Below are 15,938 nucleotides of genomic sequence, written 5' to 3' on the forward strand. Positions count from 1 at the left end.
GGCCCTGGGACTTGGCCCAGGTTGTGTAGCAGAGTGGAGGTAGCTCTTCAGGCCTGGGTGCTCCCGAATGGGGAGCGTCATTGGCTGAGTGGGGAGACTGAGGCCTGATCTCGTGCTCTGGTTGCAGAGAGAGCTGGCAGCTATGGAGAAGGAAGTGGCACGGGTGCACATGGAGGCCGGCCGACTGGGCCAGCTACATCCTGCGGCTCAGGGGGGCCTGGCCGAGCGGCTGGCTAAGGTGCAGGAGGCCTGGGCCACCCTGCAGCTGAAGGCCCAGGAGAGAGGCCGGTGGCTGGCACAGGCTGCATGGGGCCATGCCTTCCTCGGGCGCTGCCGGGAACTGCTGTAGGTGTCCTTCCTTAGCTGCTGTCTCACCTCTGCCCTGAGAGGTGGGGGTATCCTGCTTCTTTGGAGAGCTGGACCCTCCCTCCTTTGCTCTTGCCCTGCCCTTGCTCCTCAGCCAGCCCTGACAACGGCTCCCTTCCCTGCCCCACAGAGCACGGGCACAGGAGAGGCAGGAGCTGGCATCCTCCGAGGAGCTAGCTGAGGATGTGGCAGGGGCTGAGCAGCTCCTTGAGCAGCATGAGGAGCTGGGGCAAGAAATCAGGGAGTGCTGCCTTCAAGCCCAGGACCTGTGGCAGGAAGGACAGCAGCTGGTAGATGACAGCCACTTCATGTCTCTGGAGGTGTGAACACAGAGGGTGGGCCTGGGGTTGGGCCGGGGATGCAGCCTGATTGCCCAAGGCCTTAGAGCCCCTCACAAGTGTGGAAACCAGCAGGGCGGGAGGGCTGTGCATGGGCAGGGAGAGAAGCTGGCAAGGGGCAGGTGCAGGTCTCACAGCCTTCCCTCTGTACTTCCATTAACCCTTGGCTCTCCAGCCCATCCCAAAGTGGGAGCTCTACCCAAGCTCTCACCCACAGCAGCCCTTCCCCGCCAGGTGACAGAGTGTCTGCAGGAGCTGGAAGGTCGGCTGCAGGAGCTGCAGGAGGCCTGGGCCCTGCGCCGGCAATGCTGTGCCAAGAGCTGGGGCCTACAGAAGCTTAGGCAGGAGCTGGAGCAGGCTGAGGCCTGGCTGGCCTCCCGGGAAGGCCTCCTGCTGGAGCCCGACTATGGGGTGAGTGGGGGTGCTGCCCCTTAGCTGGCCACCAGGCTCCAGGACCCCCAGAGCTGGGCCTCACCCGAACGTGCTTCTCCCCAGCAATCAGTGTCAGATGTGGAGTTGCTGCTGCACAGACACCAGGAGTTAGAAAAGCTGCTGGCAGCCCAGGAAGAGAAGTTTGCCCAAATGCAGAAGAAAACAGAGGTGAGGAGTGCCTCGGCCAGGCGCTGAGGGCTGGTGGGGGAGCAGTCCCTCTCAGTTTGCGAGTCACGGTCTCCCGGGCCACTGCCCTGCCTTGCCCAATCCTTTTCTGGGCCAGCGGCAGTGGTAGGAGCAGCATCACAGTAGGCTTGGTGCGAAGGGAGCCTCCCGAGTCGAGGCTGAAAGCTAACGAGGGAGAGGCAGGCCTCGGAGCGGGAGGGATGGAGAGGGAGAGGTGGACATGAGCCCGAGGCATGGCCCATCTCCCTGACCTGACTCACCTTGCCCGTCTCCCCAAGATGGAACAGGAGCTGCTGCTGCCACTGCAGGAGCTGAAACCCGGGAGAACTGGCAGCTCACTGACATCCTTTCAGTGGAGGACCTCTGGACACCAGGGGCCAGGAGCACAGCTGGCTGAGACAAGGGGTCCACAGGTAGGTGTCCCTATGGGGCTGCAGGCTCCCCCACCATGGTCTCCCTGGAGTGTATACTGGGGGTGCGGCCGTTGGGGTGAGGGCCTACACCCTGGAGCCAGTGCTGGGAGCCATGGGCACAGGAGCTGAAGGTCGTTAGGAATAGAGGGCTGTCTATGGCTGAACCACCCTGACCGAGATCAGCACCCAATCTTGTCTCATTTCAGAAGCTAAAGGTCGGGCCTGGCCAGTACTTGGATGGGAAGAATAAAGAGGGCAGGGAGCAGTGGATGCCTTGCCCGCCTTCCTGAAGGTGCTGGTCCTGACATTTCAGGGCCCCATCTTGTATTTTCAGAATGCAGAGGGTACTCCCACCATGGAGGGGTCTTTGGAGTTCAAGCAGCAGCTGCTGCCTGGCGGGAAGCAGGTAAGTGGCAAGAGATTCCTTCTCTAGGCAGCGCCCCCCACCTTTGCAGAACATGGAGGGACTGGGAGGAGCCATCTGCGCCTGGTGCCCTCACACTGTGGATCTGGGCAGATGCTGCCCCCCAACCATGTTCTCAGGGCAGTTTGGCTCCTTGGGGCCCTTCCCCGCCTCTGCCCCCACCCCAGAGGTGGGGGGATTCTTCCTACCCGCTGGCTCTTCCCCTTCTGCTGTTTGCCCTGTCAGAGCCCCTCCATGGCTTCCCCTTCCCCTCGGGACTTTGGTCCAACCCCGTGAATTTCTGGGGAGGCTCTACACACGGTGAGGCATGGACAGGCCCTAGCTCTGGCTTCCCTTCTGCGCGTGGCTCATGCGGCCTTTCTGCCTCCTCTCCGTAGCCCAGCTCCAGCTCCTGGGACAGCTGCCGTGGGGCCTTGTACAGCAGCTCCCTGAGCCTGTCCGTGGATGAGAGAATGGCAGCAGAGGTACCGGGGGCGTGCGCGCGCATGCGCGCGTGTGTGTGGGGGGGGCGGAGATGCAGACAGCAGCGTGCTGGGAGACAAGGCAGAGGGCACACAGGATGGAAGGGGCCCCACGGGGAAAAGCTGAGGAGGCTGCAGTGACCCTGTCTCTCATCTCTCCTCAGAAAGTGGCTTCCATGGTCCTCCTTGACCTCACAGGAGCCCAGTGTGAGAGGCTGCAGGGCCACCATGGCAGGAAACACACTTTCTCCTTAAGGTGAGGGGAGATAGTGGACTCGGGCATGGCGCCCACCAGCCACCTGGCGCAGCACGGGCTGGAGGTGCAGGGGTCCCCAAAGGGACAGTGGAGTTTGACCTGTGGCTGTGTGGGTGCCAGGCTGACCAGTGGGGCAGAGATCCTGTTTGCGGCACCGTCGGAAGAGCAGGCTGAGAGCTGGTGGCGAGCCCTGGCCAGGGCTGCAGGTAGGCTTCCGGGAAGGATGCGGGGAGGGTGGCTGCCTCCAAGCCCCTGGTGGTTTATGCATCCTTGGGAGGTTCCACAGCGAACATCTCTAACTCCTCAGAAGTGGGATTTACTGTCTTTTCTCAGAGAACTTCAGTCCCAGAGAGGTTAAGTGACTTGCCCAAGACCACACAGCTAATTAGCACCGGATATGGGGATAGTTTTGACCCCCAGCTGTATCCTGGTCCTGTTTTGCCTTTTGGTGTCTGCCGTTCTGAGGCTGCCCCAAGCCCTTCCTGCCAGGATCCTCATGGACACTGTCTTCTTCCAGGCTCTGTCCTGTCTGCTCTGGTGGCTTCTGTAGCCTTCTAGTCCTCAGGCAGCTTGGACTGGCCCCACCCTCGAGTTGTTTTGCAGATAGTGAACAAGCCCGGTTCCACTCCAAGGAATATAAAGGAGACAATCCCTTACACCCCTTTATTTTGTGGCTGGTGTGCTCTGCGGAGGCTGTGTGGACACAGTGTGTTCAGGGAATGTTTGGGATCCTAGCGCTGTCTCTGGTTCCCCTGAACACTCCTCCCAAGTCTGTTTTCCCAGAAGCCCAAAGGATCTTGAGTTGTTCCAAGTTTCAGAATCCCCCATCTCCTAAGAAAGGCTCAGCCTTTCTTAGCTCACCTGCATGGAGTTTTCTCAGAGGCAGGAAGCATGGGGGGGAAACCTGCCCATGAGTGCTCAGCCCACCCTGCATCCCCACCTGGGAAGGGCCTGGCATTGCCAGGCTGCCCAAGGCCATGGTGAACCCCCAGAAGCTGGAGAAAGGAGCGGCCAGACTGGGTGGTTGCAGATGGCTTGGGTCGGGGCCAGGCTAACAGTGGTTATTCCCTCGCTCTGCAGCCCAGAGTCTGAGCCTGGAACTCAAAGCCAAACCTGTCAGCTCTTCAAATGAGTGTGCGGCGGAGAGGATGCCCAACCTAGAAGTCGACACAGGTGGGACACCTAGGGCAGGGAGCAGGGTGGGAAGCCCTGGGCTTCAGTGGCTGCCAGGCACTGCCATCTGCAGCCTGAGGTTCCACAATTCAGACTTATTCTCTTGGGCTGTGGGGAAATGCTATGGGAGATCCTCAGCTGCCTCTGCCCACTCTCAGCTGTGAGGGAGGAATCCAGGCCACAAGGCCCAGATTTACCTATAGACTTCCACACCCTCCACAGTGCAGAGACCCTGTAGCCAGCTGTCTGGGCATGCCCTTCCTGCTTGGCCGCTTGCATGAGGGGCAGCTCAGTTTCCCTCGCCTGGTGCTGCCTGGGTTTGATTCCGATTCCTTCCTCTCCATGGCACGGTACATTGGCAGGATAGCCAAACTTTGCCCCATCCTTGCTCCAACCCGTTTTCTACCAATCCTTCCCTGCTTACCCCCATCCCCAGTGCACAGCACTGGAGGGGGCCCGGGGTGAGCATGTCCCACTGCAGGCCATGGAGGAGAGGTGAAGGCGCAGGAATGGGCAGGAGGCTGTTACCTGGCTTGTCCGTTCCTCCTTGCAGATGCTCAACCCCCTCACCTACATCTCCTTCCCAACTCCAAACCAGAAAGGGCTTCAGGCTTTCCAGGAGGAGGGGACACCTGGGGTTAGATGAAAGCAGAGGGGAGGGACTGGCGACAGGAACATCCTACATGCATGGGTCCCACGCCAGGCTGAGCCTCGATATCATGTGCACCTGCACACACAGCCATGTGTCTGGAGGTGTGGCAGCCACCGCTGTGGTCCCCAGTGTACCTTTCTCCCAGTCCTGCGGGGCACACTATGATTCAGATGTGTTGCTGACAGCCAGGCCTTGTCCTGGACTCAGCAGCTCCTGAGGCTACCCAGACAGCTATTTCTTCTGCTGTCTAGCACAGGGCAGAGCTGGAGCCGAGAGATGTGGAGTTGGGTTGTGAATAGAGGCAATTCCCTCCTCCTCACCCCACGTCATTGCTGCAGCACCTGTCAGCTCTGGAATCCACCCCCACACTTACTCTAGGAGACTGGCTGGTCCAGGAAAGGGCAGGGGCACTGGTATTCGGAGATTTTGGGGTGGCCAGGCCCTACTACATTCATTCTGTTTTCCTAACAGGTTTGATCACTGACGGGAACCCCACTGCAACATCAAACCTCAAGGCCAAAAGTGAGGACACGTCGAGGGAACCAGAATGAGACTCGGCTACAGGCACAAGGGCTCCTTCCCCTAGCTGCTTCAACCCACGTTCCCAGGACAAGCTTCTGGAGTAGACAGGTCCTTCCTTCAAAATGGGTCCCACCATGTGGCAGGAAACAGCCACTGCCTGGCTTTGCCCTGCTGTCCCTGTCTGGGTGAAGAGGAGACATCTTACGGCAGAGCAGCTGGGGAAGGCCAGGGCTACCACAGCAGAGACCCCAGGCCCAAGGGGCCTCCTCCCTGCTTGGCAGGGCGACCTATGCAGAGAACCAGCTCTTCGGAGGAAGCCCACGCTGCTGAACAAGCTCTGTAAGGTACCTGGGGAGATGTTTTGTTCTGATACACAGCCCTTGCTCTGTATAACCAAGAGCCTAGAATGACATAGCCCTTCTCAGCAGTATTAACAGATGATCTCAGATAGCGCCTCACATTTGTATGTGTCTATAACGTATAAAGTGCTCCATCCCACTTTGTACAACTAAAAGGAACGCGGAAGGGAAAGCAGACACAGGTGATTACCCCCAAACAACTGACTCATAGATGCTCAAAGAAGTAAATACAGTCAGCACTGCTCTGGGCTCAGCCTCCTTCTCCCACTACAACGCTCTGGGAGTCCAAGCCCCACTGCACCTGGAGCCCTATCCTTAGATGCTCTGGTGCACTGGGCAAAGATGGTCCCCACCTGCAACTGAGCGGACAGGGAATAAATGAGCCTGAAAGTTGGCAGGGTTGGGGGCAGGGCCCCAGCCATCACTGGGGCCTGCGCTGCCGCCTCCGCTGCACGGCCTGGCGCAGGGCCTCCAGCAGCTGCTCCTGGTTGTTGCAGACATTGTAATGTGTCAGGCGCAGCAGTTTATCCACGTCCTGCTGGCTGTAGGTCACCTTTGTGTAGTGGTAGGGAGAATCTGATGGAGACAGGTTCACCTCACCCGAGGCTGCCTCCTCGGGTGTCCGCCGGACCCCTGTGGAGAGAGTGCAGCCTGGCAGGGGAACACGCTGTCGTAGAAGTGGGACAGCAGGAGGGGGAGGTGCATAGAGGCTCACCAGGGGCCGAGTACTCCCGGAAGGAGTCGCTGACCAGAGGAAAGTGCAGCACAGCAGGGGCTCCGGGGTTGGTGGGGTCGGAGAAGGCATGGCACTCCCGAGGCCGCAGCTGCTCTTCTGGGCTGGGAGTGATGGGCGGGAACGGGATCCCCTGCTTCTGGCAGAACCGGTCCAGGAGCTGCAGCTGCTGCAGGGCAGGCAGAAGGGCTGTCAGCGGAACAGGTCCCCTGGTGTCCTTGAAGCTGGGGCTGACTGAACATGAGACGCACGGGACCTGGGGCTCGAATGCCAGGTCCTACTCTCCAGTGGGGCCTACAATGCCAGGCTTTGGAGAAAATGCTCCACACCTGACTGACAGGCTTCAGTGGCAAGACTGAGCAAGGTTGCCCCCAGCACTCCAGTTCTGACACTGGGAGGCAAAGCAGACTTGCAGGTGGGCCCAGAGGCACCTTGCAGGTCAGGGACGGGGGAGCCAGATCCAAGATACCAGGAAAACCTCACCAGCTTCCAGAACAGAATGAGCTCCTCTAGTGGCAAATTAACAGATTCCAGTGTCCCAATCAATCACATGCAGTTACTGTCACAGCTCCTAAAGGAAGCTGGACCAGACACTAGACTCCAAAGCCGTTCTCCATGGGGGAGGAGCCAAGAGGATGGGTGGAGTCTGGGGCCACCCACAACCTCCCTAACCTGGAAGGCTCCGTGCAGGTTGTAGTCCAATGACAGGATGAGGTCCACATCGCGAGTGGGCTGCAGGAGGGGCGGGCAGCTGGTGTTGATGAGGTAGCCGACATCCAGCAGGCACAGGTGGGGCTCCGTGGGTGTCAGCTGGTTGGGGAGCCCATCCAGAGTGGTGGCTGGAAGGTTGGGGAGAGGAGCAATTGTCACAGACGCCAAGGGCACCAAACTCCAGCTGGTACAAGATACTCTGCTCTACTGCTGAACCAACACCCCCACAGCCTTGCAGGTAGGCCCTGGGTCCCGAAGACAAGGAGAAAAAGAGCCCCTGCTCCAAGTAGTTTAGGGAATCGAGCTCAAAGGGCGAAGATGGGCATGGACTGTAAGGGGGGTCTGGACTGACGACTCGAGGCTCAGATGGCCACAGGAAGACTTTGGAGAGAAGCAGGTACCTTTCCAGGTGGAGAAGTGAGGATGCTGAAAGTAGTCTTGGTGGAAATGGAAGCCATGCAGGAAATTATGTGTGGCCTGGGCCAGCGGGCGCCGCGTCAGGAGGTCAGCAAAAAACTCAGCTATCCTGCCGGCTGTTGAGGGTGGTGCTTCTACCTTCAGAAGGGGGACCTGCTCCTTGTCTACACAGGCAAGAGAGTGGTGACCCTGGAGGGGGAGGAGGGGAGAGCCCCCCCGCCCCCTGATGCGGCCCCTGCTGGCTGCCCTTGGGTACCCTGATGAAATCACCTGAGCACCTACCCAGGCTGTCCTGGTTCCTGGCCCAACGGTCCCAGAACTGGCTGGGCTCGGAGGCCCAGTATAAGCTGTCCTGGAGGTTGGCTGCATACAGGTTGCTCCAGATACCTGAAGGAGTGGCTGTGAGGGAAGAGAGCTCCGCAGTCCCATCCCAACCCCACTCTTCCCCACGGCCAGGCCTGGTCCAGGAAACTCCTGACTGAAGGCCACCCTCTCACCCAGGGCTCATCTGCCCTGCACCACCCAGCTTCTCCAGCCTGCCCAACACCCCTCACCTTCTAAGAAGCAGATGCGGGACTCAGGGAGCCTCTTCATCAGCTGCCCCATGAAGAACTCAGAGCCAAAGAGCTCAGAGGGGATGAAGGCCCCGTACTTGGGGAGGCCAACCTCGTAGGGGGTAAACTCACACCATTCTGTGAGGAGAGGCCACCCCTCAGCCTCATGGTCCAGAGTGCTCAGGCACCCGCACCCCAACCCAGGGCTTTGCCGAGGACCAGGAGGCCCAGGCCTTGTGGCTTGGCCTTTGAGCATAGCACCTATGGCCCTTGCCTCCTTCCCAAATGCCTCAGGGACCCTGGTAGGGTACCAGTCTCCAGAAAGCATGGGACCTGGCCTAAGAGAGGTGGATGTGACATCCACTTCTGCACACAGGCCCCATCTCCCCTTGCTCCACCAACCACGAGGGCACAGGTCTCAGCGCGTGGGCCACTCACCTCCAAATTCAAAAGTGGTCAGGCTCTGCCCCTTGGTGTTGAGGGCACAGTAGATGGGCAGAGGGTTCTGGCCGTGACTCAAGGCCTCTCGCTGATCTGAAAGCTTGCAGTCATGGGGCTGGGGAAAGATAAGTGGAACCTCAACCCTTAGCTGCCTCGGTGCCTGGGGCCTTTCCCATGCTGCTGTCCAGCGCCGTGCCCTGGCTCTGCCCCCAAGCCACAGACCCACACCTCATCGTGCAGCAGCGCCTCGTTGATGAGGGCCCACAGGTTGGTGAAGCAGCTCGGGTAGCCCAGGCGGGCACGCTCCGCCAGCTCCTGCCGGTACCGCTGCAGCTGGCTAGGGGCCAGCACTCCCAGCTTGCTCTTGGTCACCTGGGTCTTCAGCAACTCAGTGGGCCGTGCCAGGTCCTTCTGAGACCACTCTGGGTCCTCATAGAGGTTGGCCAAGGCCCTGGGAAAAGCCACAGCCAGAGGCCTGTCATTAAAGGACCCCATCTAGACCTCATGTGCCCCAGGCTTCCTATGACAACAGCCTAGCAGAGACCCTCCCAGGGTCCCCTCAAGCATTCTCCCAGCCCTTCTAGTTTACTCACAGGCCTAGAAGGACCCTGTCCCCAGCACCCACTGCCACACAGACTCCAGCATCCTCCTGCTCCCAGCTCACCAGGTGGAGCCTGAGGCCCCGGTGATGTAGGAGACGCAATCCAAGAGGCCCAGCTCCTTCAGGGCGGCCAGCTGCCCATACAGAGAAGTCATTGCCCGGATCCCACCACCAGTGGCCATAACAGCTACCACTGGGATCTGGAAAAGAAGACAGGCAGGCTTGGAGAGGCCCTAGGGATGGGGAAGGCCAAGCCACAGGAAGAGGAGGTAGCAGGTCACATGGCCCCCATCTCACCCCACAGCTAAGACCTGATCATGTCTTGGGACCAGCTCTGGGTCAACCATCCCAACAATGGGATCAGAAACAGCCTCGTGAGCATCCAGTTCTAACAGCTCCAGGAATAATGGCCCAGGCAAGTTCTGAGCCTCATCTCCTTACCCCGAGTCTGATGCTCACTTTCTGGAAGTCCCAGGGGCCACCTCAAAATTCTCCCAAATTGCCGTCACTCCCCCAGGAGAGGGCTCAGGCTAATATGAACCACCTGGACCAGCAGGCCTCATACCCATTATTTGTCTCACTCCTCAGAACAGAACCATTCTTAAAGCCTGGGCTAGGATGACAACCAAGAAAGGGCAGGAAAGCCAGCCCTACAAGGCAGCTCCTGTGCGAGCTCTAGGCACTGCAAGCACCACTGTCTGTACCAAGTCCCTGCTAATGCCAGACGAGCGGAAGCAGGGCAGGGACAGGCAGCTCCAGGGTTAAGCACCAGGTGCCAGGCCCAAGCAAGCCCAGGGGACACCCCACCCAGCCCAACCCCTAAACCTCGTCCTCCTGCAGGTCTCCGTCCAGCTGCAGGGCCTGCTTCAGGGCTGCGGCCACCACCTGCTTCCTCATGCTCAGGAAGGCCTGCTCTTCTGCACAGGGCACAAAGCCCAGTCGCACAGCCAGCTCCTTCGGTCTGTGGGGGAAGGAAGAGACCCTGAGACAGCACGCAGCCTTCCCCAGAGACTAGGAAGCTAGGTCGGCCTCACTGCAACGTCCACTGCCTTCTCTCCTCTCCCTAACACTCCTGTGTCACAAGACTCAAGTGTGACACCTGGGGAGAGTATGTCCACATGTGGACACACTTTGGAATGCAGCAAAACAGACCGGCAGGACATGGAATGCCACAGCCGAAAGAGCCTGCTTGGGGTCCCCAGGGCAGACAGGCCCTCACACAGGACCCATACAGTGGATTCCCCCTCCAAGTTTGGGGTTCTGTCCCTCACCCATGGAGCTCAAAAATGACGACAGGCCAGGCACGGTGTCTCATGCCTGTAATCCCAGCACTTTGAGAGGCAGAGGCAGGCAGATCACGAGGTCAGGTGTTCAAGACCAGCCTCGCCAACACAGTGAAACCCCATCTCTACTAAAAATACAAAAAAATTAGCAAGCCATGGTGGTGTGCGGGGGCGCCTATAATCCCAGCTACTCAGGAGGCTGACCCAGGAGAATCGATTGAACCCAGGAGTCAGAGGTTGCAGTGAGCCAAGATCACGCCGTTGCACTCTAGCCTGGGCAATAGTGTGAGACTCTGACTCAAAAAAAAAAAAATGACTACAAAGAGAGTGGAGGCCAGGTGCAGCACTTTGGGAAACTAAGGCAGGCATATAACTTGAGGGCAGGAGTTCAAGACCAGCCTAGCCAACATGGGGGATCCTTATCTCTACTAAAAATATAAAAATTAGCCATGGTGGCGCATGCCTGTAGTCCCAGCTGAGGCAGGAGAATTGCTTGAACCCGGGAGGGAGGCAGAGGCTGCAGTAAGACAAGATCATGCCACTGCACTCCATCCTGGGTAATAGAGACTCTGTCTCAAAAAAAAAAAAAAAAAAAATACAGGGGAGGGGGAGAAAAGAAGGACCAACAATCCCATCTCTGCAAGGTGGGAAGCCACTCTCCCAAGACGGAGGGCCAGGGTGGGCGGCGACTCCATGAAGATCATTTAAGGTCCAGGCATAACACCTTCCACCCAAAAGGCCACAATTTCCCCTCTTTTCTCCCTTGCTTTTCCTGCTCTCTCTGTGCCTCCAGCCATGTTACCATTTTCCATCCACATCTCCCTGCATTTTCCAGCCAAACATTTATCAAGCACTCCCTGGGTGCCTGGCACTGGGCTGATCACTCACCCCTCCAACCATAGGCTCCTCCTGGTACTTTGTGCCCCCCACCGAGCACTGGCCTGAGCCCCTTCAGAGAGCACGAGGATGAGGGTCGGCTGTTTCTCCCCCTCACTCCTCCAGGCCTGCCCCAGCCCCGCTCCCCAGAGCCTTGCCCAGTCCCCAGCCACACCACTCACCCTTCTTCTTTTTTCAGTTCCACTCTCATCAGGGGCTCCTGAAAACCATGAAGGCCCCAGTCACAAAGGTCAGCCACCTCCACCCAACTCTGATTCTCTTACCCTGACCCCATGTGCACTGCCCCAACCCTCGCCGCAGGCCAGGCCTGAAGCAGGGGTGCTCAGAGGACACTCCCCCAAGAGCCTGGCCCCAGCACCTGCTCAGGGCATGACCTGTGGAGAGAAGCGAGAAACAGGCCCATCCCTTCGTGGCCTGGGGCCCAGCCCAGGTGCCCTGCTTCCTCCTCTGGGAGGCCAGTACCTGGGATGTGGGGAAGAGAAGCCTCACCAGTTGGCCAGAGGGCAGGGCACTCAGTGGCACCTTCAGCTGCTCCTCGGGAGCATCCTGCAGGGGACAAAGGACAGAGATCTAAGAATCTTTATGCTTCTGCTCCTAGCAAGGACCTCACCAACTCCCGCTGGCAGCCACAGAGGAATGGGAAGGATGGGAAAGGAAGGCCAGCATCGGCCCACATGCGCTTCCAGGGTGCCTACTCTGCCACATGGGGCAGAAGTCAGGCTGGGAGGAGGTGAGGGAAGGAGGAAGTTCTGGGGGCCCCACATCTACCTGCAGGTGAAGCCTCAGCTCCTGCTCCCAGCAGGCTGGGCAGTGGAAGTGGAAGCTGCCAGTGCCCACAGAGGCCTCCTGCAGACCCTCGAAGGACCCAGGAACCACAAGCTGAACTCTGCGCTCTGAGCCTGGAAACAGGGACCAGTGCAGAGAGGCTGGGAACGGTGTCTCTGTCCACAGAGCCCATCTTGCTGGGAGGCCTGGAGGGCACCTCCCTCTCCCTGCTGAAATGGTCTGGCCAGGCCAGGGCTGGAAGATGGAGCCCCCACCACAGTCCCCCTGAGAAGGCCTAAGGGGAAGCTCAAGCCCCAGTGAGTCCCACATTGAATTGGCCAACCCTTAAAGGAGAAAAACAAGGGCTCAGAGCTGGACACTGTCCCAGTGGGCCGGGGACTCACGCTTCTGGTCTCCTGTCTCCTCCAGTTGAACGTGCAAGCAGGAGAGCTCCCGGGCCTGAGGTATGAAGAAAACCTCTCAGATACTAACACCACCCCCATTCAGGGACCCCAACCCGCCTGGGACCCTGGCTCCTGCTGGTCTGCAGTTCATTACCTGGGCCAAGTCACCAAGCATTTGCTTGAGATTGTACTCCCTTAACGAACTGAAATCCCAGGTCCCCAGACTCAGGCAGTGGTGACGCCTGAGCTTCAGGCCCAGGCATAAACTCGAGCCACTGGCATGAAGGATTCCCGGGACCCCAGACCACCTCCGAGAGCACCAATCACACTCACCACCAGGATGACATTGCTGACAAGCTGCTCGGCACAGTCAGCCCTGGAAAAAGCCCCCAGACCTCCCTTAACAGGAGTCCAGGTTCTCACCCCAGAGGCGTGGGCGTACCCTAGGCACCAGCGCTGCCTTTCCCACGAGGCACTCCCACCCAAACTGCCCCAGGTCCCCAACTCACAGGCTCTGCAAGCGAAATTCAACTTCTAGGCGCCCCTCGCCCTGAGAAGAGAACCAGAACCAAGTTAGACAGGGTCAGAAGAAATGCGTGTATGTGAGAGAGTGGGAGACACATGGGTGTGTGCAAGGGCACGTGGAGATTTCAACCTTCTGCCTTGCCTGAGGGCTCAGTGAGAAGCTCTCGCACCGGAACTCCCCAGCCCGCAGAGTCCCTGCATCAAACAGCACTGACAGTATAGGGTCATCTCCAGTCACCAGGTCCTGGTCAAAGACTTTCAGTTCCACGACATTCTGGAAAGGGAACAGAGTGACAGGGCTGCTGGAGGGAGGGGATGGGAAGGTGAGCAGGGCAGCGGCAACGGCTGGTGGGGATGTGGGTAGAGCCGGCGCTGACAACGGGCCCACCTTGAGCTGCCGGTGGATCCGGAAGTGAAAGCTCTGGTTCCAGATGGGGCTGCTGCTGTTCTTGACTGTGCGTGTCTGCAGCCTGTGGCTGCAGGCTGTGGGCAGCCAGAGAGTCACGTAGCAATCAGAGGGGGTCACTGCGGGAAGGAGGAACAAGTGCCCACTGGTGGCCAAGAGCCCTTCCCAGCCAGCTGCCCAGACCCCTTCCTTCCATCACCTAGAGCCCCATGTGGGGTAGGACTGAGGAGGAGGGGAAGGGGGAGCAGAGGCAGAGCCCCAGCTACCACCTTCCACCCAGAAGCTCCTCTCAGGCCCCTCCTCTAGGCCCTGCGCACCACCTCTCCACCGCCCCCGGATCCAGCCACAGCACCCTCCTCCTCAGGTGTACACTCACCTAGGTCCTTCGAGGGCAGGCGATGGGCCTGCAGGACACGAACCGTGAACAGGCAGGTCCTGGACACCTCTGCCTGCAGAGGCAGGAGAGGGGAGACTGGCTACAGGCTGATGAAGCCAAGGGTGGCAGGACTGCAAGGGAGGCTGGGGCAGTCCTTCAAGGCCTAATCCTGAACCCCAGGCCTGTCCTCCACCCCATCAGACTCCTCAATCGACAAGAAGAGACATGACATCTCCATCATGATGCCTGCCAGCACTTACACAGTGCTCTGCACCGGCTCTGGGCCAAGGGCTTTGCATACATTAACTCATCCATTACACAACCACCCTATGCGCTGCTACTATTATGATGACCCACTCCACAAGGGAACTGAAGCACGGGGAAGCAGTCACTTGCCTGACGTCCCGAATAGGGATTGGAGCCCAGGCAGGCAAACTCCAGATTATGCCCTATCCAGACCTGCTTCCACTTCCTCAGGCAGTTCCCTTTAGGCTCTCCACCCCACATCCCCAGCCTATAACCCAGCTAAGCAGCTTCCAGGCCGGTCTTGGGTGGCAGGGGACATAAACTATGGCGGGAGGGGAAGTGGAATGTCAGGGCTTTGGGCCCCCAGCGGAGCTGCTCTCTTACCCTCCCTCCACCCCACTCAGAAGTGAACCCTGGAAACTCGAGGGCTCTCTCCTGGGCAGGGGCAGTGGCTTCTAGCTCAGACCCTGTACAGGCTGTCACACCCTCCAGGTCCTGCCAGGTCAGGCTGCAGATGTTACCCCGGTAGCTCCCTCCCAACCCATCCCCCTGGTTTTGGGAATGCAGCCTGGCAGGTGGGCCAGGACCAGGGAATCCTGTGCCAACTCTTCCTCTCCGCCTTCTGCCTGCCTCCACAAGGGCCCTAATGGGTCAAGCCCAGGGAGCAACCAGGTCTGGGGCAGTGCTAGAGAGCCTCATCTAGCAGGGTCAGCCCAGGGCCCCCCACATTCCAGGCAACTGAGTCAGAGGAGCACAGAGCAGCCACTTCCTTCCAGGGCCTCAGGATGGCAGGTGGGAGCCTCTGAGTTTCCAGGGCCCAAATCCATGGTGCCACGGACCTCTGCTGGGAGGCCGTTCCCACAGCAGAGAAAACTCAAGATGGATCCATCATCCCCAGGCTGCCTCCTCCCAGCTTCTGTCCACTGCTCTGGTCTTGTGGCCCACAAACTCCCCTCCCTACACCTGAAGACCACAGCTCCCATAAGAAACACATTAACCAGGCCCCAGGGAGAGACCAGGGGTCAGAGTAAGAGCCCAGTGCCCTGCAGGCCTTACCAGAGCCATGAGTCTGAGTCCTCAGAAGCAGGAATGATGCGGTAGCAGCCACAGGATCAAGGACTGTCAGCTTTCTAACCCAGAGCCAGGGATGTGATGTCCCAACTGGTCCCAAGTCCCTCCCACCCCCCGCCTCTGCTCCACCCAAGCTCTACACCCACTCCTGATCTGTCACCTGTCCAGGAAGTGAGGCACCCTAAATCTGTACTCGAGCTTCTGACACCTGTGTGGCACTTGCCAGCCATCACCACCTGGGCCTGCCCAACCCTGCCCTGAACGCCCAGCTCTGAAATCCCAGCCCTGCTGTAGGGGAGGGCTGCTCCCCACAGAGCTTGCTGCCAGGAGCTAAGCAGAAGAAAATCAGGAGTGAGCCCCAGAACAGCAGCCAGGAAAAGAGTGGAGTGTCCTGGCACAGGCCTTTCGCAACTCTGGTGCCTGCTGGACAGGAATGCCCAGTCTTGACTGCAGGGCTCCGCCGATCTGAGATGAGCACCCGGGCACCCTTACGACAGGCAGGGGAGTGGCTGTCACATCAAACAGCCCTTCAAAGTCGGGCGCTGGGCAGCTTCCACCCTGGAGCTGGGTGCTGCATGGCTGGGGATGAGGCCTGTGGGTTGGCACCTGGGCGGGAGTTCTGTCTCCAGGGTATGGTTTGTGGGAGGGTCAGAGTGTGGACACCAACTCCTTCCTCAGAGGGGCAGTCTCAGGAGAGGCGGGAGTTTCTGTCCCCATCCTGCCTGTGCCTATTATGGGAAAAACAGGGGTTATCCCCAGGGCGCCAGGTCCCACCTGCTGCCCCTGAATGTGGGGAGAACAGTAAACCCGAGCAAAGCTAGGAATAGCTCTTGAAGCCCTGGGCCAGAGAGCCACAGGACTAAGGTCTGCTTGCTTATCCAAGGGAGGGGCTGCGGTGGCTGTTGTGGACAGCAGGCTTTGGACAG

General features: G+C 59.2%; 2 protein-coding genes across 7 annotated transcripts in view; one reads left to right on the plus strand and one right to left on the minus strand.

Moving 5' to 3' along the window:
- SPTBN5 (spectrin beta, non-erythrocytic 5) overlaps positions 1-5,681 on the plus strand; it is a 46,548-nt gene extending 40,867 nt beyond the window's left edge. The window contains exons 57-67 of the mRNA XM_032251240.1: positions 128-345; positions 497-686; positions 939-1,115; positions 1,200-1,304; positions 1,601-1,735; positions 2,070-2,141; positions 2,537-2,623; positions 2,785-2,876; positions 2,997-3,082; positions 3,957-4,049; positions 5,173-5,681. Coding sequence (XP_032107131.1) covers positions 128-345; positions 497-686; positions 939-1,115; positions 1,200-1,304; positions 1,601-1,735; positions 2,070-2,141; positions 2,537-2,623; positions 2,785-2,876; positions 2,997-3,082; positions 3,957-4,049; positions 5,173-5,252 — 1,335 coding nt within the window. The 3' untranslated portion in view covers positions 5,253-5,681. The remainder of the gene's footprint in view (positions 1-127; positions 346-496; positions 687-938; positions 1,116-1,199; positions 1,305-1,600; positions 1,736-2,069; positions 2,142-2,536; positions 2,624-2,784; positions 2,877-2,996; positions 3,083-3,956; positions 4,050-5,172) is intronic.
- Positions 5,682-5,861: 180 nt separating this feature from the next.
- Positions 5,862-15,921, minus strand: PLA2G4B (phospholipase A2 group IVB). 6 transcript variants are annotated; one of them, XM_032251232.1, is made up of 20 exons: positions 14,998-15,921; positions 13,696-13,768; positions 13,302-13,438; positions 13,056-13,187; positions 12,898-12,938; positions 12,722-12,764; positions 12,389-12,443; positions 11,988-12,118; positions 11,682-11,765; positions 11,381-11,418; positions 9,865-10,000; positions 9,103-9,239; positions 8,667-8,889; positions 8,436-8,553; positions 7,998-8,135; positions 7,726-7,830; positions 7,428-7,607; positions 6,988-7,154; positions 6,298-6,484; positions 5,862-6,215 (listed from the first exon to the last, which is right to left on the minus strand). In XM_032251232.1, exons 1-20 carry the CDS (start codon positions 15,004-15,006, stop codon positions 6,004-6,006), a joined length of 2,346 nt encoding a protein of 781 aa, XP_032107123.1. In that variant the 5' UTR covers positions 15,007-15,921; the 3' UTR covers positions 5,862-6,003. The 6 variants fall into 6 exon arrangements, with proteins under 6 accessions (XP_032107123.1, XP_032107122.1, XP_032107125.1 ...); XM_032251231.1 differs by having other exon boundaries at positions 5,869-6,215; positions 11,982-12,118; XM_032251234.1 differs by having other exon boundaries at positions 5,869-6,215; positions 6,298-6,539; positions 11,982-12,118.
- Between the last annotated feature and the right edge of the window lie 17 nt (positions 15,922-15,938).

The sequence above is a fragment of the Sapajus apella genome, unplaced genomic scaffold (genome assembly GCF_009761245.1).
Source record: "Sapajus apella isolate SASKATOON/1434 unplaced genomic scaffold, GSC_monkey_1.0 scaffold74, whole genome shotgun sequence".
NCBI lineage: Eukaryota > Metazoa > Chordata > Mammalia > Primates > Cebidae > Sapajus > Sapajus apella.